Genomic DNA, 26,993 nt, shown 5'->3' with positions numbered 1-26,993 from the left:
TTCTTTAGTCCTGGGTGACTTGAGTCCTAGAGTGCTGGGCGAATAAAACTTGAACGCTTCTCACATAAAGGCACATTGTTCATATAAATGTTTTGCTAATCTGATTTTCATACCGAACCGTGTTTCATTTTTCTATACCAAACCCAACATTCTTAAATGAAAAGTATGTCCCTGGAACTCTGCGGGCATTGGCAGTGGTAGCATCTAGTGCTTATATTTTCGGGTATTTCACTGTTTCCACACTGAGCTTGAAAGATGGAAGGTTGGGTGTTCACTGTGGCATGGTTGAGAACATCTGAATATTGGTCTCTAGTTTGGTCTTATGCAGGATGAAACTCGTAGAACTGTCTGAATTTCACAGTGAGGGGAAAGAAAAATTAGATAATGAAAAAAAGTGACTTGTAGGCTACAGTAGTAATCTGTTAAAGGAGTAACATTTAAGAGAGTTTGTTTTTTTGTTAAGATATCAGGACTATTGATGCAGAACTACTGTTGTAAATGTGCTTTTAGATTTGCATTTGAGCAAATAAGAAAATTTGTACTTGGAGAAAACAGGACTTTAAAATACTGAAATTGTGAGAAGACCAAAGGGGTGTGTAGAAGCTTAGCTATGATACTCCTTAAATGAAGAACTTTTCAGATTGCCTGTTTGTGTCATGCGAGGACTTCCTGAGTGTGTAACTGCTGCTAACCTGGTACATGGTAGGGACTGAATTAAGTTTTTGATTGTTTATGTGTGATTATTTAATCAGTTTGATTTTGTATATTTTGGGACAGTTTCTCTCTTGAATTCATAAGTGCTGTTGCACTTAAATATTCTAAGAATGAAAATATCACATGCACAGGAAAGGAGCTTTATAATAAGCTTGGTAAGAGTAAAGCTCAATTCTTTGTCATTTAGGCTCAAACACGAGTAAAATTAAATTTCCTGGACCAGATTGCAAAGTACTGGGAATTACAGGGAAGTACTCTGAAAATTCCACACGTGGAGAGGAAGATCTTGGACTTGTTTCAGCTTAATAAGGTAAAAAAGCCTAATGACCATCTTTCTCATTGAATAGTTTTTATGACAGCATGAATTTGATCTTCGTTGCCTTAAAATAAGAAACTTACTGCTGCTTGAAATATGTAAGATGCAATTCATCATTCAGGTTTGTGATGAATTGGTCTCTGCTGTTCAGGTTTGAAAGCCTTCTCTTGTGAAGTATATTGCTGCCACCTGTTTTTGGTCACACTCAAGCTTCACAATGGGTCTTCTTCGATATTCCTGTCTCTCTTATTACAGATAAGACAACAGTGGCTTTCAGTGTCCAAAGTGACCAGTTTGAAAAGGCTGAGTTACAGTTCTCCTACCTTAAAGTTCATTTCAGTCCAAAGCCTGCGCTATTCCCGCCCGACATGCTGCTGTTCTTCCTACTCATGAGTTTAATGGAGATTCTAAAGGGTCACTGGGTTTGACCAATTACTTGAACTCTGTCTTTATTGGAGATTTCATTGCTAATTTAGTTCTTCCTCATGGAAAATCTTGACAGCTTTGGGGAACTGAGAAGTAGCTTTTGGAGGAGTACAAAAAGTTAATGGACTATGCTATCAAAAGCAGTGTTTTCAATTTCTAGTTGAAAATTAATAGTGTATATATATGTGTGTGTATGTATATATGTTATATGTGTGTGTACTTTTTAACTTTGAAAATGTATTTTTTAAAAAAGATGATCACAGCCAAGAACATTTTATTTTTGGCGCCATACCTAGGCTTGAGGGAATTAGAACTGATTTCCCTATAAATGTTTCTAATTTCTTTTGCTGTTTTATTTAACAGTTAGTTGCAGAGGAAGGTGGATTTGCAGTTGTTTGCAAGGATAGAAAATGGACCAAAATTGCCACCAAGATGGGGTTTGCTCCTGGCAAAGCTGTGGGCTCCCATATCCGAGGGCACTACGAGAGAATTCTGAACCCCTACAACTTGTTTCTGTCTGGAGACAGCTTGAGGGTGAGTGGGGCTAGCCTTAACCCGCTTTATTTCACTGCTAATTGGCACATGCTCTTTGGGAGGAGTGAAAAGGCCTTGATTAAATATGGAATACTCCCTTAAAAGACTTGTTTTATCAATTTTTCCTCTGATGTTTTTGTTCTGTTTCGAGAGTGAACATACTAAAAAGGTTTTTGGAATGAATAAGGTTATGGAGGAAATAGTCTTTTGATAAAACTGAAACCTGTATTAACTTTACTATATATGTTCCTTTCCTACAATGAGCAGTTGGTTATTACCTACTTGTTACAACTCATGCTTTTGCATTCACTTACTATTTAAAGTATATTCCTGGACTTCCCTGGTGGTCCAGCAGTAAAGAATCCACCTGCCAATGCAGGGGACATGGGTTTGTTCCCTGGTCCAGGAAGGTCCCACATGCTGTGGGGCAACTAAGCCCGTGTGCTGCAGCTGCTGAGCCCATGTGCCCAGCGCCCTTGCTCGGCAGCAAGAGAAGCCACCACGGTGAGAAGCCTGCACCGCAACCGGACAGGAGCCCCACTCGCCACAGCTGGAGACGGCCTGCGCACAGCAGCGCAGACCCAGCGTGGCCAGAGATAAATGATAAAGAAAGGTTAAGAAGTGTGAGGCTTTTAAAAATGTAATTCTGGCTACACGTGAAAGTATAGCCTGTGAAATACCGGGCTTGTGTGCTGTCTGGCCAGCTGAGATCTCCAAGGAGATTTTCAAATAGAGTGTTGATTTTGGTAAAGAGTTGGGGGCTTAGTAGGTCTTCCCAGGTGGTGCTAGTGGTAAAGAACCTCCCTGCCAGTGGAGGAGATCTAAGAGATGCAGGTGTGATCCCTGGGTCAGAAAGATCCCCTGGAGGAGGGCGTGGCAGCCTGCTCCAGCATTCTTGCCTGGAGAATCCCACGGACAGAGGAACCTCCTGGGCTACAGTCCGTAGGGTCGCAGAGGGTTGGACATGACTGAAGAGACTTAGCATTCACGCAGGGGCTTCATCCTTCTGGACAGCTCATGGATCCCTTTCTGATAGTTCCTATGTAATCATGTTTGTTTCCTTACAAAGATGGTGTTTGCCAAATTATTCAGATGAAAACTTTCTTCTGATAAAAAGCAAAACAGTATTATAAAAATTTCCCACTTTATTTTAGGCCCTGGTAGGAAGAAGAATGTCATAATTACGCTTTGAGGTACTGTACACTAGAGCAGGGGCCCCTGTGGTTTCCGAGGCTGTTACGTAGAGAAGTAGGCAGGTGTTGCTGTTCCAGAGGGCGAGCCACTACTCAGAGCTGTGTCCTGGTGCGAACAGACCGTCCGTGAGGCTTGCGTCCTAGACTCTCATAGCAGTTTTGTGTCTCTCGAGATTCCAGGTAGGCATTCTTTTTCACCTTGAAGAATGTGACTACTCTAACATTCAGAAAGTTGTTGAAAGATACATGGATTGTGTGAGTGCTTATGAACCCATGGATGAAATAGTTAAGAATATTGTGTGTGGAACCTTTATGCCTCTGTTTTATTATCAGATCTACATATTGTTGCCCACAGTAGATTTTCTCCTTTTAACTTTCTTGGTGCAGAAGTTAGATGAATACAGAGAAAGAGTCTCTCTGCTTTATGGGTTGCAACATTTGAGAAATAGCTCAATCTATGTACTTAGAGGCCCTATAGTTTCATAGTTGAAAAGTATGTAAATATTTATACAATAATAGTCTGAAAGGAGTGGATATTTCAAGACCCCTTTACAAACATTGCATCTATAACACAGATAAATATTTGTTGAGGGGTCTACTGATACGTTCATTGTGGAAAGTCTAAAAGGGAAATAGGATGAAAATAAATCCCACCTAATCCTCTCATCTCTGTTTCCTTTTAAGGCTATTTTTATGCACATACATACAAACGGAGGCATATTCTTCATGTACAGAATTGATCTTACTTTTTTCCTGCTTAACATGTCACCATATATTTTTGAAGGTACAGGTTTTTAATGAATCTGTGGCATTCCCTTTTTTATACCCAGACCTCTTTTTTAAAAAAGTTATTTATTTTTGGTTGTGCTGGGTTTTCTTGGCTGTGTGTGGGCTTCTCTCTAGTTGTGAGTGAGTGCTACTCTCTAGTTACAGTGTGTGGGCTTCTTGGAGTGGTATCTTGTGGAGCATGAGCTCTAGGTGCAGGCTCAGTAGTTGCAGCCTTTGGGCTTAGTTGTCCCGCAGCATGGGGGATCTTCCTGCACTGGGGATGACACTCGTGTCCATTGCATTGACAGGGAGATTTTTAACCACTGGACCACCAAGGAAGTCTCAATACAGACCTTGATTTGATTTCTCATGTTGCATTCTTTGTGTGTAAATTTTGTGCCTATTTCTGATTTTTTAAAATAATCCTTAGTGGAAAGGAGAATCAAAATGCATATATTTTTAATGGAAAACAATAAGACGCCGCTGTGCGTTATTAGAATGACCAGATCCAGAACACGATGACCCTTGGTGCTGGTGAGGGTGCAGAGCAGCAGCAGCTGGTTTCCATTGCTGGTGGGGACACAGAATGGTTCTGCTGCTTTGGGGGACAGTGCATGACTTTTTAGAGAACGGAAAATGTGTCTGTTACATAGAGCCCGGCAGTCATGTGCCTTGGTATTTACCCAGAGTTGAAGCTTTATTGCCAAAAGTTGGAAGCAACCAAGATGTCCTTTAGTAGGCGAATGGATAAACAAATCGTGGAGCACCCAGACGATGGAGTATTTACTCAGCCCTAAAACAATGAGCTGTCAAGCCGTGAGAAGACAAGAAGGAAGCTTACATGGCGTTTCTTTATGTGAAAGGACTGCCTATACTGTGTGATTCTAACTCAGTGGTATTCTAGAAAAGACAAGACCATTGGAGACAGTGGAAAGATCAGTGATTGCAAGGGGGCGGGGGCGGCAGAGGTAAGCGGAGTAGGCAGAGCCACGCAGACTGTGAGGGCAGTGAAAGCACTCCGAGCGATACCACTCCTTTGTCCAAACCCAAAGCAGGTGCGCCACCGAGAGGGAGCCCTGCGGTGTGAACTGTGGACTTCAGGTGATGTGTTTAGTATAGATTCATCAGTCGAAGCCAGTGTTCTAACATTCTGGCGAGGATGTTGATAATGGGAGAGGCTGTGCATGTGTTGGGGGCAAGGGTTGAATGGTTAATCTAGGTGCCTTCCTCTCAGCTAGGCTGTGAACCTAAAGATTCTCCTAGAAGATAAACCTTTAATAAGGGCTGGGGCAGACGAGTGCTCTGTGAAGGAACCGTTGCAATAGGGTAAACTCAAGCCTGAAGTAAGTTTTGGGAAACCTGAGAGGTTGAGTGGTGATGTGCTGGAACGGGACAGAGCTCCAGTCTTGTGTCCCGAGTGCTCTGAACGTCTTACAGGATGGCTTTGCCTCTGTAGGATGATGTCATTACTGTGTGATGATACCAGTTACCTCTAAGTCCCAGTTTCTGAAACAAAGGTTTGAGAGTTGGCATGTGATAGCGTTAAATATAAAACAGACACATCAAAACACATCAGATGTGCTTTGAATTGACTGAGCAACTAACAGTTTCACTTGAAACAAATTAATCTCTTCATATACATTCTTAAAAAGTTTCTGAGCTTGACTTTATCTTGATTCTTCAAAGCCCTTCTACAACCAAGCAGACCATGTATTATGGAACTATTTACACTAGTGGGAACTACGAACCACACATATAATATTCTAATTTCTGACCATCCACTTAATAAAATGTTTATGAATCAGCCCGGTTCGTGTGTCCACAATCATATGTACTTTTAAGTTTCAATAGAAAGTTTATATAATACATGAAAGTGACTAATTTAGATGGTGGACAGGTTTTATTCCCATCTACATGTTTTCACTGAACATACTCTTAACTACTTAATTACACAATGCCGGGTGATATTCTGTTCTAATTGATGTTTCTAGATCAGATCTCTTAGAATAAGCAGCATATTTAATGTTTATAGGTTGTGCTGCCAGTGGTAGATTTGTTACTTGTTTAGAGTATCACGCAGTCTATAACAGTATTTGTTGATAGTACATTATATTCTGTGTTAGAAATAGGTTGTTAGACGGTCGCTCTGTGGGTCTGTGTTTCTGTTCCCCCTTTCTCTGGATTCTTCCCGCGGATGTCGCGAGGAAGGAGCCAGGCCTGTCGGTGAGGCGCGGTGGCGCTGGCGCTCGCTGGCGCTTGCGGAGCAGACGCTGTGGAAGGATTCTTCCCGCGGATGTCGGAGGAAGGAGCCAGGCCTGTCGGTGAGGCGCGGTGGTGCTGGCGCTCGCGGAGCAGACGCTGTGGAAGGCTGTCTCTTCAGTGAGCCTCACTCTGCGTGTGGATGACGTGACAGCCTTCAGTGCTTACGTTGTGGAAACTGCTCTTAAAAATGCTACCTGTGATGTCTGTAGGTCCTCTTACAAAGGAGTAGTATTTTCTTGAAATTTATATTAGATTCAGTGGTAATATTTTGTTGTCACTGTTTTGTCACATTGGCATTAAATCACTCTTTTACAGTGGGCTTAGAATCAAACCAAAAAGAAAAGTCAGAGCAAAAAGAGACTCTTGTATGACCAGAACCAAAGTTACTGCTGTGGGCTGCCTGTTAACCTTTGCCTTGTGAGTGAGACTTTGTAGGGATATGTTGAAGAAAAGGAAAGCCTTCATATGGGAGAACAGTCAGGTGATCTGTTTCCTCAATTCAGATGAAATCTTTTTGATCACAGAAGGTGGATAGTTATGTTTAAACCTACAGGATAGCATAACATAATTTAGAAAACTTACTGAATTCCACATTTCATTGCTGTAAACTTTTTTTTTTTAATGAGATTCCAATTGACAAGTTGTAAGCAGGGGTAATTGCCACTGGCTCATGGGAGCTGCTTCGAGCCTGCTGCGCCCTGTTGCACCTGATGAGATGACATCAGCACTTACATGAATTGAAGCAGCACTGTTCACCTCCTGGAAAAAAAGTTCAAGCTGTTATAACTATATGTGTGTGTATATGGTTGGTAACTGCAGACTTGACTTTGTGTTTATTTACATTTTAAAAATTGCACACCTGTATTTCCATCAGTAATTGTATACCCTGCAAAAATCCAGTGAAATTCTCTTAAAACAGGGGAGAAATTCATCAGTGCAGTTGTGTTTTATTTCCAGTGTCTGCAGAAGCCGAATCTGACCACAGACACAAAGGACAAGGAGTACAAACCCCATGATATTCCCCAGAGGCAGTCTGTGCAGCCCTCGGAGACCTGTCCCCCAGCCCGACGAGCAAAACGCATGAGAGCGGAGGTGAGAGCCTCGCGAGGTCGGCCAGACAGGCCCAGTGCTGGAGTCTCTCTGACCCTGAACACTCTGGTGCACGTGCTCTTCACAGGCTGAACTTTCCTGAACTCGTGGAGGCGTGCTGTGTGTACTCTAGCGTTTGCACTTGGAGGAATTGCACTGTTTGAGGGCGAGGAATTGAAGAACTCTTTCTAGGTGTATGCTGCCTGGACGCCCGCTGCTGAATGGCTAACAGACCAGAGGCTTGGGAAGAATAGGCATTCGTTGTGACCCTCACGATGGGCAGAGTGTATTGGGGGTTAAGGCTAGTAGGTGTGAAGTTGGAGATTTTTTGCTGAGAAGAATTTTTTTTTGACAAAGCGTTTAGGAAGACGCTAGTGCCAGTTGTTTCTGTCGGACTTCCTGAAGAGGGGTGTGTCTGTGGCAAGCGTTTGTGCTGCAGCAACATGGGGCAGGGAATTTAACACAGGTGAAGTGAAAGAGAAGCAGGAGGGAAGATCAGGAGAGACCGACTAAAAAGAAAAACAGCTTGCTTTCAGATCCTTCTGCTCTGAGAGGTTTCTCCTGGAAAGGGAGCAGAGTGCTTTCCTGTTACCTTTTCCCCACACAGAGGTGGGCAAGTCTGGGGCTCCTCCCTGCTTGATGGACACGTATGAAGAGTCAGTGATTAACACAGTAAGAGCAGTTTAGAACTGGGGATCCTCTTGGCATTAGTCGGGTTTCTGAATCAATACTTGGGTTATTTAGTAATTATTGGTGAGGATGAAAAAATCAGCCATTTTGGTTTCTGAGAAAATGGATAAGTAAGAGAATTATTTTTTACTTAGGTGGATTGGATATAGGAAAAAGATTGGCGACTCCATTTTTCTGAAGTGAAAGTGCCTCAGAATAGGAATGTATGGTTATTTGAAGCCCACAGGCAGGCTTCGGGTGTATTCGTCTTAAAGGGAATTCTTGTTTGAGTACGTCTTGATCTTGAACTGTGTAAGAGGTCCCAGTGCTATGAATGCCCGGGTCTGTCTGGCTGACACATCATGGTGATGGCAGCATTGGACAGCCCAGTTCTGTGTGAATGAACGCGGGGCACAGTCTCACACCTCTCTGTGTCCCAGAGCAGACAGGGCTTTGCTTGTCAACCAGTTTGAGCACGTTAGTGAAGAATAGGGGCCGTGATCGGCTTATGTGCTCTACTGATGAGGGAGCCCATGACTCAGTGCTGTTAGGGGAGCAGTTTTGGTGATAGTTCACTACAGGAATTAATAGAAAATTGCTGTGGAAGCTGAATTTTCCTTGAATGCAGCCAGACTTTGGCAGAGCCAGCAGAGCTTACAGGCTGATGGAATTGCGATGTTTCTGTAGCTGTTGAGGGTTTGGCTTCGTGATGGCTGAAGAGAGTGTCAGCTGTGAGGAGAGGAGCGCTGAGGAGCCTCTGGGAGGAAATGCACGCTGCTCCCGCCAGGACAGTGATGCTTCCCAGCAGCCATTCCTGAGCCCGTGCCTGTTCCATATATATATATTTTTTGGCCTGTTAAAAAGGGAGAACACTTGTAACTTGCAAGTTTCCTCATTCATTCCTTAAGTAATTATAATAATAAAGGTGGGATCTCTCCTTTAAGGGGAAAGGGAGCTATGTTTTGAATGACCTATAGAGATAATTTATAAGATGATGGGGATTTTGTGATTCCAATTGGATTTTAGAATATTTCTTTTTTTTTTTTTTTAAAGAGCATACTCATGTATATGACAAATCTTTTTAAGGCCATGAATATTAAAATAGAACCCGAAGAGACAGCAGAAGCCAGAACTCATAACCTGAGACGTCGAATGGGATGTCCAGCTCCAAAGTGTGAGAATGGTAAGAAAGTTCATCCATGAATAGGAAGGAAGAGCAGATAAGTGAAAACAGTCATTCATCTGTTAGTTAAAACAGTGGAGCAGCGTTACATACTAGTCATTGGGATACACCTTGAGAAAGAAAGTTTTATTATATTTGTTCACATATGAAGTGACCAGAAAGTGAGACTGTCTCAGCTGTCCCTGGTTGCTACTCTGAACTTTGGTTTGGTAACATTAATTGTAAAGAGGTGATTTGTGAGAAGCATAGGTACCTTTGCTTCTGATAGGTTTGCTTTCAGGCATTCTTTCTTAGTCTGAGTTTCAGTTAACAGTTGCCTGCCTGGCCATTGCTTGATGTCAGTCACGGAAAGGTAGGTTTGGCGCTCTCTTGAGAGAAGTTCTATGTGGGCAGGTGCTTAGTAACGGAGACGTTATTAACGTTGACTGTTCTTAGTGGTTGGTGTGTTCGTGTAAAGGCAGCACAAGGCAATAGAAAGTAGATGGGATTTTAAAAACACGGATCTGAGTCTGATCCTGGCTCAACCACTAACTGGTTGTATGACCTTAGAGATGTTTCTTGTCTTCCGTGAATGCCAGTTTTCTCGTCTTTGAAACAGATGTGATGCAAAGCATTATGTGATAGATAACAATAATGATAACTGATGGAAAGCATTTAGTACAATACCTGCCACAGGATAGCCCATTAGTTAATAGCTAGTATTTTTTAAAAGTCTGCATCTTTGAAACAAGAAAGTTAGGTTAGTAATCTTAGATCATGGGAGGATAATCTGTAATGTGGAGGAAGGCTCTGATTGTGAACTGTCAGTCTCATAGTCAAGAACAAGAGGAGTTTACTTTCATCTGTATATGCTATGTCTTAGTCTTAAGAAGACCATATCTTCACCTCCCGCATTAAAAGCATACAGACTTGAGCAACATTTCAAGAAGTGCTCATATCTTAGAATTTGAGTGATGGGAGAGTTTACACTTGATCATAAAGTGATGAGCACAGAGCCCTTGAGCATGGTCACTCAGGGTGCCCCTGCCGCTGCGGTGAGAGCAGCAGGACACCCATTCACTGTGTGCTTCGGGAGGAGGTGGTGAGGAGGGAGAAAGCTGAAGAAGGCGGAGCAGAGAAAGTGCTAACCTGGACTGCCTCTTACAGACAAAGACGTGAAAAGCAGCGTCAAGCAAGAACCTGTTGAAAAGAAAGAGTATGTTACAGAAAGTGAGAAGGAAAAACCCAAGAGTCGAGCTAAAAAAACTACCAATGCTGTGAGTTGACACATTTAAACTCTTCTGTGGCCCAGTTTATGAATATTCGATGCCTTGCCTGGGACTGCTGGTTCAGTGTCTAAAAGTGAAGAGGCCTGTGGAGGTGGTTTGTATTGTCAGCTCATAAACAGGGAGCACGGACGCATCATGAAGATGGTAGTAACTTCAGGGGACGAGGACAGCCGTATTTCTGAGGCTGTGCTGCTTAGCACTGAATAATGGTGAGCTCAGTCCTGTGCAGTCGTTGCTAAGTGAGTCACCCGCCTCCAGGTAAGCTGCAGGTGGATCAGAAGTCACAATGGTGTTTTCCAGCAAGGAAGGAAAGGGGAAGGAGTGTGGGGCCCCGGGCAGCCAGGGCCTGGCAGGGCTGTTCACTCAGGGGGACAGAAAAAGCCAGGCTTCTTCCTCAGCCCTCTTCTGAGCTCCTGGGAGGGAGCAGCAGCTTAACAACAATACTCTTGATGTTGGGATTTGACGTTATTCAGTTAAAAGTTCTCTTCATAAACATCTGTCCCTGCCCTCCCACGAGAACACAGCCATCAGAAAAGTGGTTTTGTGAGCCAGTCCCGGATTCTGTTGGCTACAATGAAGACATCTACTCAGGCTGCCCGAATGAAGTGTCACAGACCGAGTGGCTTCAGCCACAGAAATCGATTTCCCCACAGTTGTGGAGGTTGCAAGTCTGAGGTCAAGGGGCCTGCAGGCTTGGTTTGTCCCAGAGGCCTCTGTGCTTGGCTCGCAGATGGCCCTCATGTGAATTTCCTCTGTGTGTCTGTGTCCGAGTCTCCCCTTGTCATCAGGGCACCAGTCAGATTGGGTTAAGGCCCATGCAGAGGGCCTTTTGGGGCTTCCCTGCTGGCTCAACGGGAAATAATCCACCTACAATGCTGGAGACTTGGGTTCGATCCCTAGGTTGGGAAGATCCCTTGGAGAAGGAAATAGCAACCTGCTCCAGTGTTGTTGCCTGGAGAATTCCATGAACAGAGGAGCCTGGCAGGCATGGGATTGCAAAAGAGTCGCACACGACTGAGCAACTAAACAAAAACAAATATGACCTTTTTAACGACCTCTTTAAGACCCTGTCTCCAAATGCAGTCACATTCTGAGGTGTGCTGGGAGTCAAGACTCAACATGTGAATTTGGGGGAAATGGGATTGGACTTAATAGCAGGTGATGACTGAGTAGTTTTGTCCTTCTGTATTTGGGAGAGCTTCTTAACTATCACTCTTTAATTAGGATGTAAAGTGGTAATTTGATATGCTTAATTAAAACAGTTTCCTTTTAACATTCTAAAATGAAACTCTTCCTTTCTAAGTTCTGTTTTTGGTTAGATGAATAATTTATTGCCTAACATGTTATTCTTCTAGAAGACTTATCTTTCTGTAAGCTGCTAAAAGCTGGATATTTAACAAGTAACTTTAATTAAAACACATAATTGAGAAATCTTGAAGATTACTCTGTACAGTTGGGAATGCATGGGTATTGTGAAATATCTCTTACAGAAGGTGAAGCATTTTTATTTAAAATGTTACAGAGGATGAAACATTTTCATTTGCAGCAGATTGAAGAGACTAGATTGTGCTTCAGATTCATCACATTCTTGGAATTTCTCAGAGTCACACTGTGGCTCATGCCTGTGTTCTGTGCCTGCTCTCACGTTGCAGGTTGACCTGTACGTCTGCCTCTTGTGTGGCAGCGGCAGTGACGAGGACCGGCTTCTTCTGTGTGATGGGTGTGATGACAGCTACCACACCTTCTGCCTGATCCCGCCGCTCCATGACGTTCCCAAGGGGGACTGGAGGTGTCCTAAGTGTTTGGCTCAGGTCAGGAGTGATAGCAGAGGCGGCCATAAAGCATTTCCTTCAAATGTGTTTTCTTTGCCTTTGGGTTTCAGATTTGACAGTTGATCATAATGAGGCTCATGGTAAAAACTGGGATGGGCCTAAACAGAAAGGAGGTCTTGGAAGTGACTGCACAGCTATGCAGTCAGCTAAGAGGCAGAAAAATGCTTTACTAACTGTGCTTTAAAACTTCTCATTTAATAAAAGCATTGTATGCTCTTTGCAAAAATTCTTAGGAACTGAATACCCTAAACTATAGATAATTTCACAATAGATAACCACTGTTAATATTTTCCAGACAAGTGGAATTACACTGCACAAGTAATTTTAATAAACCTGTAAATATATGATTTCTCATATATACATATATGTGAACTGTAAGTAAATGTGAATATAAATCACTATTTTTCCTTTCTCTGTTTTTTGACAGGAATGCAGTAAGCCACAGGAAGCATTCGGCTTTGAGCAGGCGGCCAGGGACTATACTCTGCGTACCTTCGGTGAAATGGCAGATGCGTTCAAGTCTGATTACTTCAACATGCCGGTCCATGTGTGTACATACATGCTGCTCTGATTTAGGAGTTTAGTAACTTTGAGGGAAGGTGTATTTGAGGACATTTGAGTTGGTTCTTAACTCTGGTAGTCAATTTACACACAGTAAAACCTTTGATTTGTTTAGTAGTAGTAAAATTCCGCAATACTTTTAAAATGCACTCTTCAGGTTTCATTTGATTTCTCTAAAGATGGGCTTTTCGAGACAAATCATACAGCCGCAGTAACAGAACACTGCATGAAAGAAACCACTGGCAGCGTTCTCACCCCAGCAAACAGTCTGAAGCAAACATCGCGGTCGCTGAACGACTCCTGTGCCAGTCGGTGCGCGGTGCCCTGGGGCCTGCTCACTGACTCTCACGTTGTCCTAAATGAGCGCTGTGAGCGTTACATGTTCGATTCCGCTTCACTCACTGAGAGGCAGAAGCATGCTTCATTCAGTATTCATTACTCCAGCAAGTGAGTACACCAGAATGAAAAGGCTCCTGCCATAATTCTGGATACTTAAGCTGTGTTTTTGGGTTTTTTTTCTCACTAGTAATAAAGTGCTATAGCAGACATTGTGGAGAAGGCAATGGCACCCACTCCAGTACTCTTGCCTGGAGAATCCCATGGATGGAGGAGCCTGGTAGGCTGCAGTCCATGGGGTCGCGAAGAGTTGGACATGACTGAGCAACTTCACTTTCACTTTTCACTTTCATGCATTGGAGAAGGAAATGGCAACCCACTCCAGTGTTCTTGCCTGGAGAATCCCAGGGACGGGGGAGCCTGGTGGGCTTCTATGGGGTCGCACAGAGTCGGACACGACTGGAGCGACTGAACAGCAGCAGCAGCAAACATTGTATGCATCTCTTTTTTTTTTTTTTTCCCCAAAATGTTAAGATTTTATTTACAAAGCTTCTTTGTTGTACAGAAAGTAAAAATGCTGTTACAATCTTGGTGTAACTGGTAGCCACGGACAGTTGACTCACCAATCACAGCTATCCACGCTACAGCAAGTCTTACACAAAAACCTAACAACGCTTACAATTTTGTTGGGGTCAAGTCCCCAAGCTCGGTGGTGGATTTCCAAGAGGGACTAAATGGAGGAAGGTGGAATGTCACAGGAACTATTCTTTGGCTCTTTGGGTGGGTGGGTGTCCTGGGGTTTGTATCACAGCTACCTTTTTTTTTTTTTCCCCTTAAAAAAAAAAACCCAGCTACCAGATCCATGTCAGCAGTCCAGCCAACACTGAGCAGTTCTTTTGCAGGTTATTGGGGTCTTATTAATCACCTTCTCCCTCGTCATCTGTTTCTCTCTTCCTCTTCTCCCCTTTCCCGCTTTCTTCCTCTTCTTCATCAGCTTCATCAGCTTCTCCATCGTGTCCAAACTCTTCTTCCCCCCACTGACTTCATCTCCATCCTCCTCCCCGTCTTCGTCTTCGTCGTCATCCTCTTCATCGTCAGACTCTTCTTCCTCACCGTCTTCATCCTCCTCCTTACCCTCATCTTCTCCTTCTTCTTCATCCTCTTCATCCGCACCATCCACCTCGGCATCTGAACCTGGGGCTTCACGATCCTCTCGGTCATAGCCATCCAGATAGGTCAGCTGGGGCAGGAGCTTGAAGACACTCTCTCGGTAGTCATTCAGGTTAGTAACCTCGCAGTTAAACAGATCCAGGCTCTTCAGACATTGCAACTTTTTCGAAGGTTCCAGGGTGCTGATATCTTTCAGATTTGGAAGTTTTTCTGCTAACATATCCAGACCTCCACAGATTCTATTGTCACTGAGCTCAAGCTTTTTCAATTTAGGTAGTTTGGGAAGATTTGAAACTGAAATCAAGCCTACATTTATTAAACTGAGGAACTCTAAGTTCACAAATTAAGCTGTTAAGCCCTCCATTTTCCCATCATTTGATTTGCAATTGTCCAGGACAAGTTCTCGAACAACTGCCGGGGTCCGGTTCCTCAGCTCCAGGTGGATCCTCCTCTTCATGTCCATGTTTCTCTCTCTTCCCCCCTCTTCAAACTTAACTTTCCGCGGCGGGGGCGGAGGCGTCCCAGCCTGCGCAGCGAGGGCCGTCCGAAGGGGTCGGCTCGAGGCAGAGGCCGACGGCGCGGTCCTGGGCGGCGGGCGGCGGGCGGCGGGCGGCGTGCGGGCAGGCGAGCAGAGCCCCCGGAGCCAAGTTACTCGCAGGAGCAGAGAGAAACCATGGAGGGAAAAGGGGGCTGGAGCGCAGCTCTGGTCTCACTACCGCCGCCCCCGTCCGCGGCCCCGCACTGCGCTTAAACAGGCGACGCGGCGCGGGTGGCTGCTCGGCTCGACTCGGCCCCGCGCCTGTATGCATCTCTTTAGTTGGATTATTTTCTTAATATTTATCCATTTTCTCCCCATCTAATAATAGCTGTATCATTTATGGGATCCTAGCAATGTATGCGTGAACCTGCTTCTCCTAACATCACTGATATTAACTGTTGCTTAAAATAAGTCGCCTTATTTAACAGACTTATAAATAAATTCAAGTTTATTAAAATTCCCTTTAAATTTTCAGTTCTTTTGACCCCTCCTGTGTTACATATTTCCCCATATGTTTGCTAAAACAGTTCTGGTGCCTCTTCTATCCGTGGGTTGGCTTTTTATTTCACTGAAATGATGAGGACTTTCAGAGACTGGCCTCTGGCCTCATATCAGATTAACAGCAGACCCTAAGCATTCTTTTATATTCCTGGTGGCTCTTTCCACGTGAGCTTGCAGCTGCAGAATCACAGCAGCCTATCTTTACCTTGTGGCTACCCGCATCACTCTCTGCCAGGTCAGGCGCAAAGAGTGAGAACGTGGATTCAGGTGATGCAGTCAGACGCATCGCAAAAGATAAAGCATCATTCAAATACAGCTGACCGTTGTTACTAAACAGTAGTCAACCAGGTTGTGTTTTGGATTTCTCAAAACAGAAAAACACCTCCAGTTCTTAAATCTCAGCATTTGACTTTCTTTGACTCCTTTTACAGTAGTGGCCAATAAAGGACAGAAATGGTATGGACCTAACAGAAGCAGAAGATATTAAGAAGAGGTGGCAGGAATACACAGAAGAACTGGACAAAAAAGATCTTCACGACCAGGATAGTCACGATAACGTGATCACTGACCTAGAGCCAGACATCTTGGAATGTGAAGTCAAGTGGGCCTTAGAAAGCATCACTACTAACAAAGCTAGTGGAGGTGATGGAATTCCAGTTGAGCTATTTCAAGTCTTGAAAGATGATGCTGTGAAAGTGCTGCATTCAATATGCCAGCAGATTTGGAAAACTCAGCAGTGGCCATAGGACTGGAAGAGGTCAGTCTTCATTCCAATCCCAAAGAAAGGCAATGCCAAAGAATGCTCAAACTACCGCACAGTTGCACTCATCTCACACGCTAGTAAAGTCATGCTCAAAATTCTCCAAGCCAGGCTTCAGCAGTATGTAAACCGTGAACTCCCAGATGTTCAAGCAGGTTTTAGAAAAGGCAGAGGCACCAGAGATCAAATTGCCAACATCCGCTGGATCATGGAGAAAGCAAGAGAGTTTCAGAAAAACATCTATTTCTGCTTCATTGACTATGCCAAAGCCTTTGACTGTGTCGATCACAAAACGGGAATCCCAGACCACCTGACCTGCCTCTTGAGAAACCTGTATGCAGGTCAGGAAGAAACAGTTAGAACTGGACATGGAACAACAAACTGGTTCCAAATAGGAAAAGGTGTACGTCAAGGTTGTATATTGTCACCTTGCTTATTTAACTTATATGCAGAGTACATCATGAGGAACGCTGGGCTGGAAGAAGCACAAGCTGGAATCAAGATTGCCAGGAGAAATATCAATAATCTCAGATATGCAGATGACACTACCCTTATGGCAGAAAGTGAAGAGGAACTCAAAAGCCTCTTGATGAAAGTGAAAGAGGAGAGTGAAAAGGTTGGCTTGAAGCTCAACATTCAGAAAACAAAGATCATGGCATCTGGTCCCAATACTTCATGGGAAATAGATGGAAAAACAGTGGAAACAGTGTCAGACTTTATTTTTTTGGGCTCCAAAATCACTGCGGATGCTGATTGCAGCCATGAAATTAAAAGACGCTTGCTCCTTGGAAGGAAAGTTATGACCAACCTTGATAATATATTAAAAAGCAGAGACATTACTTTGCCAACCAAGGTCCGTCTGGTCAAGGCAATGGTTTTTCCCGTGGTCATGTATGGATGTGAGAGTTGGACTGTGAAGAAGGCTGATCGCCGAAGAATCGATGCTTTTGAACTGTGGTGTTGGAGAAGACTCTTGAGAGTCCCTTATACTGCAAGGAGATCCAACCAGTCCATTCTAAAGGAGATCAATCCTGTATGTTCATTGGAGGGACTGATGCTAAAGCTGAAACTGCAATACTTTGGCCACCTCATGCGACGAGTTGACTCACTGGAAAAGACTCTGATGCTGGGAAAGGTTGGGGGCGGGAGAAGAAGGGGACGACGGAGAATGAGATGGCTGGATGGCATCACCGACTCTGTGGACATAAGTTTGAGTGAACTCCGGGAGTTAGTGATGAACAGGGAGGCCTGGCGTGCTGTGATTCATGGGGTCGCGGAGAGTCGGATACGACTGAGCGACTGAACTGAACTGAACAGTAGTGGCCAGGTTGTTGATAGAGGAGCATGAATTCTTAGTTCATACTCTCTGGTTATAAAAGTGTTTTCAGAAGATAATATTCACATCTGAGCTGCAGAGGGGCCAGTTGTGGCACATTTGGGACATTGGCATGCGTGCCAAGTCTTGTCCAGCTCTTGAAGCCCCATGGACTGTAGCCCGCCTAGGCCCTTGTGTCCGTGGGATTCTCCAGGCAAGAGTACTAGAGTGGGTTGCCATTTCCTCCTCCAGGGGATCTTCCCGACCCAGGGATCGAACCTGCGTCTCCTGCATTAGCAGGCATATTCTTTACCATTGACCCACCTGGGGAGCCCTTTGGGATGTTAGGAACCATTTTTCCTCAGCCTACTACCCTGTGATACTTAGGTTGCTCACGGGCCATTAGTAACTGAGGAAAGTCACTTTGTTCTGTCCCTCGCTGCTTTGTTTATAGATGGTTCCCACAGAACTGGTCGAGAAGGAATTTTGGCGACTGGTGAGCACTATTGAGGAGGATGTCACCGTGGAATACGGAGCCGACATCGCCTCGAAGGAGTTTGGCAGCGGCTTCCCCGTCCGCGATGGGAGAGTCAAGCTCTCGCCCGAGGAGGAGGTCAGCCTAGCTGTGAGCATTGAGACTCGGAGGCGGCAGATGCCCTTAAAGCTGGCTGATTTCAATTAATGAGGAAAGAACCCACAGAAGAATAAGAATCCTGGTCCCAACTAGATGATATGGGCACTAACCTCCCTTTGCCTTCAGATTCTACAATTTTGGTTTCTCCTTCTGAAGAAAACCTAAGGCACTGGGATCAGACGTGTGTGTGTGTGTACAGTGACATAAGGCACAAAGCTGGGCAGGAGTAATCCGTGGGCCTCCAGGAAGGAAGCACAACGGCCGCTCTTCTCTCCCCCCAACCACCCCCTTCTCTTAATTTTGAAGACTATTTACAGCCAGCTTTTTGAAACCAGCGGAGTTCCTAATTGTTAGCATGTTAGAGCTAACCCTTTATACTTCTCTTGTCTCCTTATTTTTAGGAGTATCTTGATAGTGGCTGGAATCTGAACAACATGCCAGTGATGGAGCAGTCTGTTCTTGCTCACATCACTGCCGACATATGCGGCATGAAGCTTCCTTGGCTGTACGTGGGAATGTGCTTTTCTTCCTTCTGTTGGCACATTGAAGACCACTGGAGCTATTCGATTAACTACCTGCACTGGTGAGGAGTCCAGAGAACCTGTGAAAAGCACGCCAGCTGGGTGGGAACACTTATCCACCTCTTAAGTGTGACACACCCTTTACCTGTGTCGGAAGAGTAATGTGTTTTTTATTCCTTAAGATTCTTGTTAACTGTTGTTGGAACGAGCAGCCTGACATGTTGAGACAAAGACTCTTAAGAATCTGTAGGAACTCCATGAAGCCCTGAACTTGCACATGAGTTTTCTGGTGGGAAGATACACAGCTTTTCTCTAACTGTCAGAGCAGTCTTTACTCACGAGCAGTCTGGACAGCGCCATCCCCGTGGGCGGCGACAGTGGCCTCGGCAGTCCGCTAAGGCAGGGACAGGGGTGCGGCCCGTGGGCGCTCTAGGTCCTTGGGGCCGCCCTCTCCTGAGGGCCGGCCGAGGACCAGCTGTGTGCATGGTGGAGTGGGCCGCCGCCTTTCGTGCCTGCAGTGGGGGCGGATATAACTCCTCACACAAGGACCTTGAGGATGTCCCATGAGAGAGGGAGTTGGTACTCTATGGGCAGAGCATCAGTCCTGCTCCCCAAACAGTCACTTCCAGCTGTGAAGTGGCAGTATTTACCGTACCTCATAGGTTGTTACAGATTAATTGGTTGACAGTTTACTGTGCTCTGAAAAATAAGAGCTCTTTAGAAGTGCTGATTGCCTCCCTGGAGTTTGGTTTAACTCCTCCAAGAGAAGGCAGTGGCAACCCACTCCAGTGTCCTTGTCTGGAGAATCCCAGGGACGGGGGAGCCTGGTGGGCTGCCGTCTGTGGGGTCGCACAGAGTCGGACACAACTGAAGCGACTTAGCAGCAGCAGCACAGACAAGGGAAGGAAAGACTCGGAATGTCGCTGCCCCTTGCTAGTTGCTGTAGGAAATTGTGGTCATCATCTGCCCTCTGGCTCACATGATACCTTATATTCTCGGGAGTGCTCGATCCCTACGTTTTCTGAAGGGTCAAGTAAAATGGGAGGAGAGAGAGGGGCCTCAGGTGTAATTCCCATGTTCAGACTTTATACTTGAAGAGGCAAAGTGCATTACTATGTTCAGATCGTATTTCTGGTGATACTTGGTGATATTTCTTCAGTTTGAACATTGCCTTACAAAGCAAGTTCTTAAAAATAGAAACTGGTGAACCATTTTATTTGCATTGATATTTGCTGATTGATTTTGTAAGAAGCTGCTGAAATATCATGTGGTTTTTGAGATTGTTCTGCTTTTACTGCTTTAGGGGTGAGCCAAAGACCTGGTACGGAGTTCCAGGGTACGCCGCCGAGCAGCTGGAGACTGTGATGAAGAAACTGGCCCCAGAGCTCTTCATCTCCCAGCCCGACCTTCTCCACCAGCTTGTCACCATCATGAACCCCAACACCCTGATGACTCACGAAGTGCCTGTATGTTTGGGTCGATCCTCCTGCCATCCAGACTTAACTCCCCACTTCTCTTTCTCCCTATTGCCCGAGATTTTATGCAGCTGATTTGGTTGTGTAGAAATAACTGTTTGGTGTAATTTCATACAATACTGCATTAAGCCAGTGGGACTGGGTCCTCAAAACACCATGAAAAAGGCTGGTCTGTGGCAGTAACTGGCTCGCCGAGCAGCCTCACTTTGCCAGCGTAGGGGTGAGGCCGTCGCCTCCCCTCCTCTGCAGTGCTCAGCCTAGGCTGTGCACCGTCACCATTCCTGCTTTCTAAACTGCCCTTTAGTGTGTAACTTCAGCTCTTCACAGCAGCAAAACGAAAACCTTAGAAAACAAGTCTGGTTGCTACTGTGTTGCTACCCACTCCAGTCTTCTTGGGCTTCCCTGGCGGCTCAGGCGGTAAAGAATCTGCCTGCAGTGCGGGAGACCTGGGTTCAGTCCCTGGGTTGGGAGGATCCCCTGGAGAAGAGAATGGCTACCCACTCCAGTATTCTGGCCTAGAGAAATGCATGGACTGTCCATGGGGTCGCAGAGTCGGGCATGACTGAGCGACTTTCACTGTGGAAATGGCTAGGTTCTGTTGTAAGTTAGATCTAAACTTGTGTGTCTGAATCCTTCATACGCCATTCCTACTTTATACATGACCTTATTTTGAACGGTGGACTGAAACGGTGACTTCCTGGTGGATCTTAAACTCTCCCCACCACCCCTAATTAAGCTTATTTTAAGAGAAAATTTAAAGAAAAACAACAAAAAAATAAAAAAATTTATTTCAAGATCTTGAGCTTGGATTTCAGGGTTCCCACTCTAGACTGAAAGGTGCTATATGCTTTTTCCTCAGGTTTCTGTACAAACTGACACTTTTGTTTACTAGCTTCCTTTCAGTGGAAACTCGGAAGACATTTTGGGAGGCCAGATTGAAATGTATAAAGTTGGAGAATCCATCTTAGTTAGCTCAAGCCAGTGTAAATGATACAGTTAGTGTTAAGTGAAATTCTTGACCTCATGATCTCCATTTTATGCTTTTGGGTTGTTCACAAGCTAGTGAGTGGGGTGGATGGAGGGGACTTTTCTTTGAAGGATCATCCAATATTCATGGGCCAAAACTTAGAAAATAAGGGCCAGCAGCCATCAAAACACCACCATCACCTCATTGGTGGCATTTTCCATATTGATTTCCCCACCCCACGTTGATGGACCTTTCTGATTTGTTTTGGGGAAAAAAAGCAGAAGTTAGTCACTCAGTCATGTCCGACTCTTTGTGACCCCCATGGACTATAGCCCACCAGGCTCCTCTGTCCGTGGAATTCTCCAGGCAAGAATACAGGAGTGGGTTGTCATTTCCGTCTCCAGAGGATCTTCCCAAATCAAACCCAGGTCTCCCACATTGCAGGCAAACTCTTTACCATGAAGGAATTTTAAGCACTGGGATGAGCTGGTAGCTGGCTTTAGAAGAGACCTCCAGCCCAGTTCTTTAATAGTTGAGTAAATCCTGTGGGGCTCGACTTTGGCCCTAGAGAGGCAGATGAGTGAAATTGTGCATTTTAGGGACCCACAGTTCAAGAGAAAAGACAGATAATGTTTACACAGACAATGGAAGGGTGGTGTGGTATGACAAGGGTGTCAACTCTGGAGAACTGGAAAGGGCTCCTGAGGGCGTTTAAGCTAGGGTGTGGAGCGCTGAAGAAGTGCAGTGCATGTGGCACAGAGTTGGGCGGAAAAGAGGCAGTCCCGGTGACAGGATGGTGCGGTGGTGAGTGGTCTTCACACTTGGCCTGTCGGGGCCCTAAGAGCATGTTGCAGCCCAGGGCTAGGCCTCAGCCAGGAACTTGTCCTTATGGCCTGCCTGGCTGCTGCTCGAGTACTTGCATGTCCAACAAGTTCCTAGTTGGTGTTGCTGCTGTTTGGTCTGAGAAGAACATTTTGGGGAACCACTGGTGGAGGAGTATGTGTGCAGGCTCAGTCATGTCCATCTCTGCAACCCCATGGACTGTAGCCCACCAGGCTCCTCTGTCTATGGAATTTCCTAGGCAGGAATACTGGAGTGGGTTGCCATTTCATACTCCAAGGGATCTTCCCAACCTAGGGATCAAACGCATGTCTCTCCTGTGTCTCCTGCATTGGCAGGCAGATTTTTTACCACTATGCCACCTGGGAAGCCCCTGATGTTATTATTACATAATAATTGGTTCAGCATGAGGATTTTGTGCCTAGAACAGTGTGGGTGTTTTTGGGGTGAGAACAGTTGGAAAAGAGGAATTGTTGGTGGGGGTTAAGTTTGAGGCCCAAATCAGGAAGAGTTCTATATGGAACGAGATCCTTGAAGTAGCGTGGAATTTCTTTAATGGGTGGTTGGAGGTCCTCTTTCGGTATGATACTATTTAGAAGGTTGTGTCCCGATCCTGGATATAGCCAGATTATTGGGGTGTAAGCTGTTTTCTCTTGAGATACTTACACACCTGGAAGTCTGAGTAACCACTCCATCTTGTGGCAGAAACAAGTATCTCTAGGTAATACCTGCCACACTTGCCTGCCCTTTTTGCACAATCATCTGATACTCTGTGTCCAGAGTGTCTTTCATGAGAATGTCACTGAAAATCTCCAATTTTTGTCTCCTTAGGTTTACCGAACTAATCAGTGTGCTGGGGAGTTTGTGATCACGTTTCCAAGAGCCTACCACAGCGGTTTCAATCAAGGTTTCAATTTTGCTGAGGCCGTTAACTTCTGCACTGTTGATTGGGTGTGTAATTATGACCTAGTGAGCCTTTTGACGTGGTCTTTCCTGCAGAAGTGGTATATTCTTTCTAGTTGCTTAAACCTGCTGCTGGGACGGCAGTCCCGCCAGCTGTGTACCTTCCAGCAGGAGAAGGCACTAGCCCGCAGTGTGAACCCAGGACCTGGTGAAGAGTCTGTTGAGTTATGTTTTGGTTGAAGCTCATATCTCATTGCAAACTAACAACAAACATTTCCAGTCTGAAGACTGTACACTGACTTAAATTATCCAAACACAGTAATTTTTAATGACATTGGATTTTAGATAGTTGTAAACTGAATTTTTTATATTAGTATTTATACTTTTTTTTACTTAAAAAGAGCCGTCTAGTTTTAAGTGGGTGTGGTGTTAAAGCTAATAAATTGTAACCTTGTTTCAATGCTTTTTTATAAAAACAGTACTACTTGCTACACCTCTAATTATTTTCTGTACAGTAATAAGCATTTTTGTTCCCTGAAGTAGGTTAACCACACCAGTTTCACACAGTTGCTTCAGGAAATGTGAAGATTCATATTTCTGATTAGATTCTACATTGTGGTAGACATTAATGCATCAGTAATACTTTGGGTTTTAAACCCTGTTATAATTAATGTCCCTGATAGCCAGATCTTTGAGATGCAAAGATTTTAAAAGGTCCGAGGCTTCTTTGAGTCTAGTGGTAGGGTTGATGTATAATACGGGTGATAACCGTAGATGTGATATTTGTTCATTTGGGAATAAAGGTCAGGGGTCTGTGGAAACAGGAAGGTGTCTCCTTCTGCACGTCACGTGTCTTCCCGTCTTTTGGTGCAGCTGCCCTTAGGCCGACAGTGTGTGGAGCATTACCGTCTGCTCCACCGCTATTGTGTGTTTTCCCATGACGAGATGATTTGCAAGATGGCTTCCAAGGCGGACGTCCTAGATGTTGTAGTGGCCTCAACTGTTCAGAAAGACATGGCCATCATGATTGAGGACGAGAAGGCGCTCAGGGAAACTGTTCGCAAATTGGTAAGGTTTCTGGAACTCCCAGCTGAATGTCGTTGGGTGTTACTTCGTAAAGTCCTTACATACAGGACCGTTCTGATAGGTGCATGATAAATGCTTCGTCATGCTTTCAGTGTCCATCTCTCGTGGCTGATGGTACCGGGCACCCTGTTGGGTTCGCCGCCTGCGTGTGTGTCCCTGCGTCTTGTGGTACCCCCTTTTCTGGGTTTGTTGTGAGGCTCCTCTTTATTCTGAGCAGATGAGTGTTCTACAGATACTTTGTTGCAGGTAGTGGTTTGTCTTTCCCAGAACAGAAGTTTCATTTTGATGAAATTCAGCTTATCATGTTTTTGTCATTGTTTGTTTGATTTTAATGAATCTTTTTTGGTGTGTCCTTCCTAAGAAGTTTTTGCCTAACCTGAGTCACAAGCATGTCCTAATGTGCAGACATCTAGAATTGCTAGTTTCAAGTTTCACATTTGAGTCTTTAACACCTCTTGAGTAATGTTTATGACAAGTTGTGGTTGCGATTACTGTTTTTGCATGTGACTGTCTAGCTGTTGCAGTGCCATTTCTTGAAGACTCTCCTTTCTCCATTGGCTTGTCCTGGCGCCTTTGTTGGACGCGGATGCGCGTGGGGCGGCGTCTGCGCTCTGTGTTAGTCTGTGTGCCTTTGTCTCCTCGCTGACGCCTTCCTGTCTCGATTACTGAAACCTTCTAACGGGGCTTGAAGTAATTTGAATCCTCCAGCTTTGCTCCTTTTGAAAGTTGTTTTGCCTGTTTCAGTTCCTTTGCTTTTCCATATAAAGTTTAGAGAATCAGCCTACTGATTCTACCAAAATGCCTCTTGGCATTTAGATTGGAACTGCATTAAATTCATGGATAGTTTGGGGGAGAATTGATCTTCTAACAACACTGAGTCTTCTAATCCATGGGCATAGTATACCCCTCGTTTATATAGGTCTTTTTTTCTTGGCTACGCGAGAAAGGCTGGGCATGTGGGATCTCACTTCCCTGGCCGGGCATCATCCCTGTGCCCCTTGCAATGAAGGAGGGGAGTCTAACCCACTGGGCCCCCAGGGAGGGTCCCTCTTGCGGGCTTCCTGGTTTCTTGCATTCCGTGTTTTGTGGACTACAGCACACGGATTTTCCACCTATTTTCTTGGGTTTGTAATTAGGTGCTTCATGTTTCTGGCACTATTATAAGTTATACTTCAGAGTTTGTTCCAGTTTTTTATTGCTGGTATTTTAAAATACAGTTGACTTTCAAATACTCTATCCTGACTGCTTGCCGAACTCAATTTCTTATATCTTTTTAGTAGATTCTTTGGGGACAGTCATGCACAAATAGTCATATTGATTTATTTTTTAATGTGCCTCTTTAGCATCTTGGCTCCCTGGAGCCCACTATGAACCAACACCGCTTGCTCGCCTTCCCCTGATACTGTACCGTTCTGGAAGCACTGCCCAGAGGGCTTAAGTGTCTTACCAAGGCCTTCCATCAATAGTGGCAGCTTGTTTTTGCAACTTGGAGAACTCATAATTTTTTTTCCAGATGTGGAAATTTACAAATTAAAATTGAGTGGACTAATATGATTTATTCTCAACCAAAATTCATAGAGTTGATCCTTAATCTTTCTTTATACAAAAATTTTAGACATTTCCATAACAAAGTCCTTTTTAACGATCGATTTCAGGTTAGAACCAAAATTCATTTGTTAGGTTTTTCCTAACTTTGCTGATGAGCAGGATGTGAAATGGTCCAGAGGTTGAAATACAGAATGAAAGAGTCAAACAAAGGAGCTAACTGGTTTGTAAACATGACTTGATCAGACTCTGCATTCTCAGGCTTAGGTTGGACACAGTTCCAGATAAGGAGAAAAAGTGGTACAAGTTCAATTTTTCCAGAACAAAAGATACATCCTAGAAGGGCTTGTCATCAGGTGGTACACTTTACAGTAGAGACACACTGGCCCAAGACCTCATTTTTCTTGACACTTCGTCATGAGATGCCTTCAGTCTCTGTGTTCCAGATTGTCGAACCTTTTCCAAGAGCCGAACAGACCACTCATTGGCTTCCCATCCACAGTTCCTGCATGGTAGTCTTCTCTGCTTGCCCCATCTTCTTTCCTTTTATTTATATTTGTTGTTTTTATGGATTCTCTGAAGCCCTATATAGATTTCCTCTGCAGTAGAATGTATTTACATTTTTTTGCTTTTATATATACCCAAAATATGGGCAAGGCCAATTTTGAGTAGAAGCAGCAGCTAATCTCAGTAGTTTTATAAGCCTGAGAATAGCTGTTCTCATATTCAGATCAATATAGCCAAACATAAGGACCTACCTTGTCCAGAAGAGACTGTCCCAGACGAGTGAAATAGGTTAACTTGCCCACATTTACTGGGTCCACACATTTTAAATCATGTACTTTCTGTGTTGGTAAGGTTCTCTCTCTCTCGTTTTTTTAAAGCTCAACTATTGCATGTTTTTCTTGGGAGCTGGTGGGTTGTATTATCTTTTGGTGATCTCTAAAATACACTTTATTTTAGGGAGTAATTGATTCAGAAAGAATGGATTTTGAACTGTTGCCAGATGATGAGCGTCAGTGTGTAAAATGCAAAACCACATGCTTCATGTCTGCCATCTCCTGCTGTTGTAAACCTGGCCTGCTTGTTTGCCTGCATCACGTAAAGGAATTATGCTCCTGTCCTCCTTATAAATATAAACTGAGGTGAGTAGGAAGAATGATTTTTCTCTCTGTGGAAAACACTGAATGTTTAATTTAGGCCTTGTGACGTTGACTGTGACATCTGATTTCCTTCAGACTCACGTATCTCAAAGCTCAGGCTGCTCTTCTGTTTTCAGGTATAGATACACTCTGGATGATCTCTACCCCATGATGAACGCACTGAAGCTTCGAGCAGAATCTTACAACGAATGGGCCTTGAATGTGAATGAAGCTTTGGAGGCTAAGATTAATAAGAAGAAAAGTATGTGATGTATAGAAAGTGTGATTCGGTGATTGACAAACTGGGGCTGATTGTAATATAGTCAGCAAACAGTTATCTGTGAACATTACTTGAAGCGGCCTGATTTAGCTCATCTGTCCAGCCAGGCTTAGAGCTTTAGTACAGGTTTTAAAGCCAAGAGTGAATGAGGCAAATGTCCATACA

At 44.4% G+C, this 26,993-nt stretch overlaps 1 protein-coding gene and 1 pseudogene across 5 annotated transcripts in view; one reads left to right on the top strand and one right to left on the bottom strand.

Moving 5' to 3' along the window:
• Positions 1–26,993, top strand: part of KDM5B (lysine demethylase 5B) — a 76,038-nt gene that overhangs the window by 32,048 nt on the left and 16,997 nt on the right. For 4 of the 5 annotated variants that reach the window (XR_016039537.1, XM_055418917.2, XM_055418921.2 and 1 more), the window contains 14 exons: positions 902–1,024; positions 1,820–1,990; positions 7,171–7,305; positions 9,058–9,154; positions 10,301–10,410; positions 12,075–12,233; positions 12,682–12,801; positions 17,890–18,060; positions 18,471–18,652; positions 19,894–20,056; positions 22,704–22,823; positions 23,649–23,843; positions 26,370–26,551; positions 26,686–26,810. Coding sequence is in view for 4 of the 5 variants with exons in the window: in XM_055418917.2 (XP_055274892.1) it covers positions 902–1,024; positions 1,820–1,990; positions 7,171–7,305; positions 9,058–9,154; positions 10,301–10,410; positions 12,075–12,233; positions 12,682–12,801; positions 17,890–18,060; positions 18,471–18,652; positions 19,894–20,056; positions 22,704–22,823; positions 23,649–23,843; positions 26,370–26,551; positions 26,686–26,810 (2,053 nt within the window). In the remaining variant the exon portion in view is untranslated. The remainder of the gene's footprint in view (positions 1–901; positions 1,025–1,819; positions 1,991–7,170; positions 7,306–9,057; positions 9,155–10,300; positions 10,411–12,074; positions 12,234–12,681; positions 12,802–17,889; positions 18,061–18,470; positions 18,653–19,893; positions 20,057–22,703; positions 22,824–23,648; positions 23,844–26,369; positions 26,552–26,685; positions 26,811–26,993) is intronic. The other variant, XM_055418918.2, reaches the window with a different exon arrangement.
• LOC129551180 (acidic leucine-rich nuclear phosphoprotein 32 family member B pseudogene) lies at positions 14,069–14,784 on the bottom strand (annotated as a pseudogene).

The sequence above is a fragment of the Moschus berezovskii genome, chromosome 17, assembly GCF_049115385.1.
Source record: "Moschus berezovskii isolate FMDL1 chromosome 17, NW_MosBer_1.0, whole genome shotgun sequence".
Taxonomy (NCBI): Eukaryota; Metazoa; Chordata; class Mammalia; order Artiodactyla; family Moschidae; genus Moschus; species Moschus berezovskii.
Note: the sequence above shows the minus strand (reverse complement) of the source record. Positions and strands in the feature narration are given on the sequence as shown.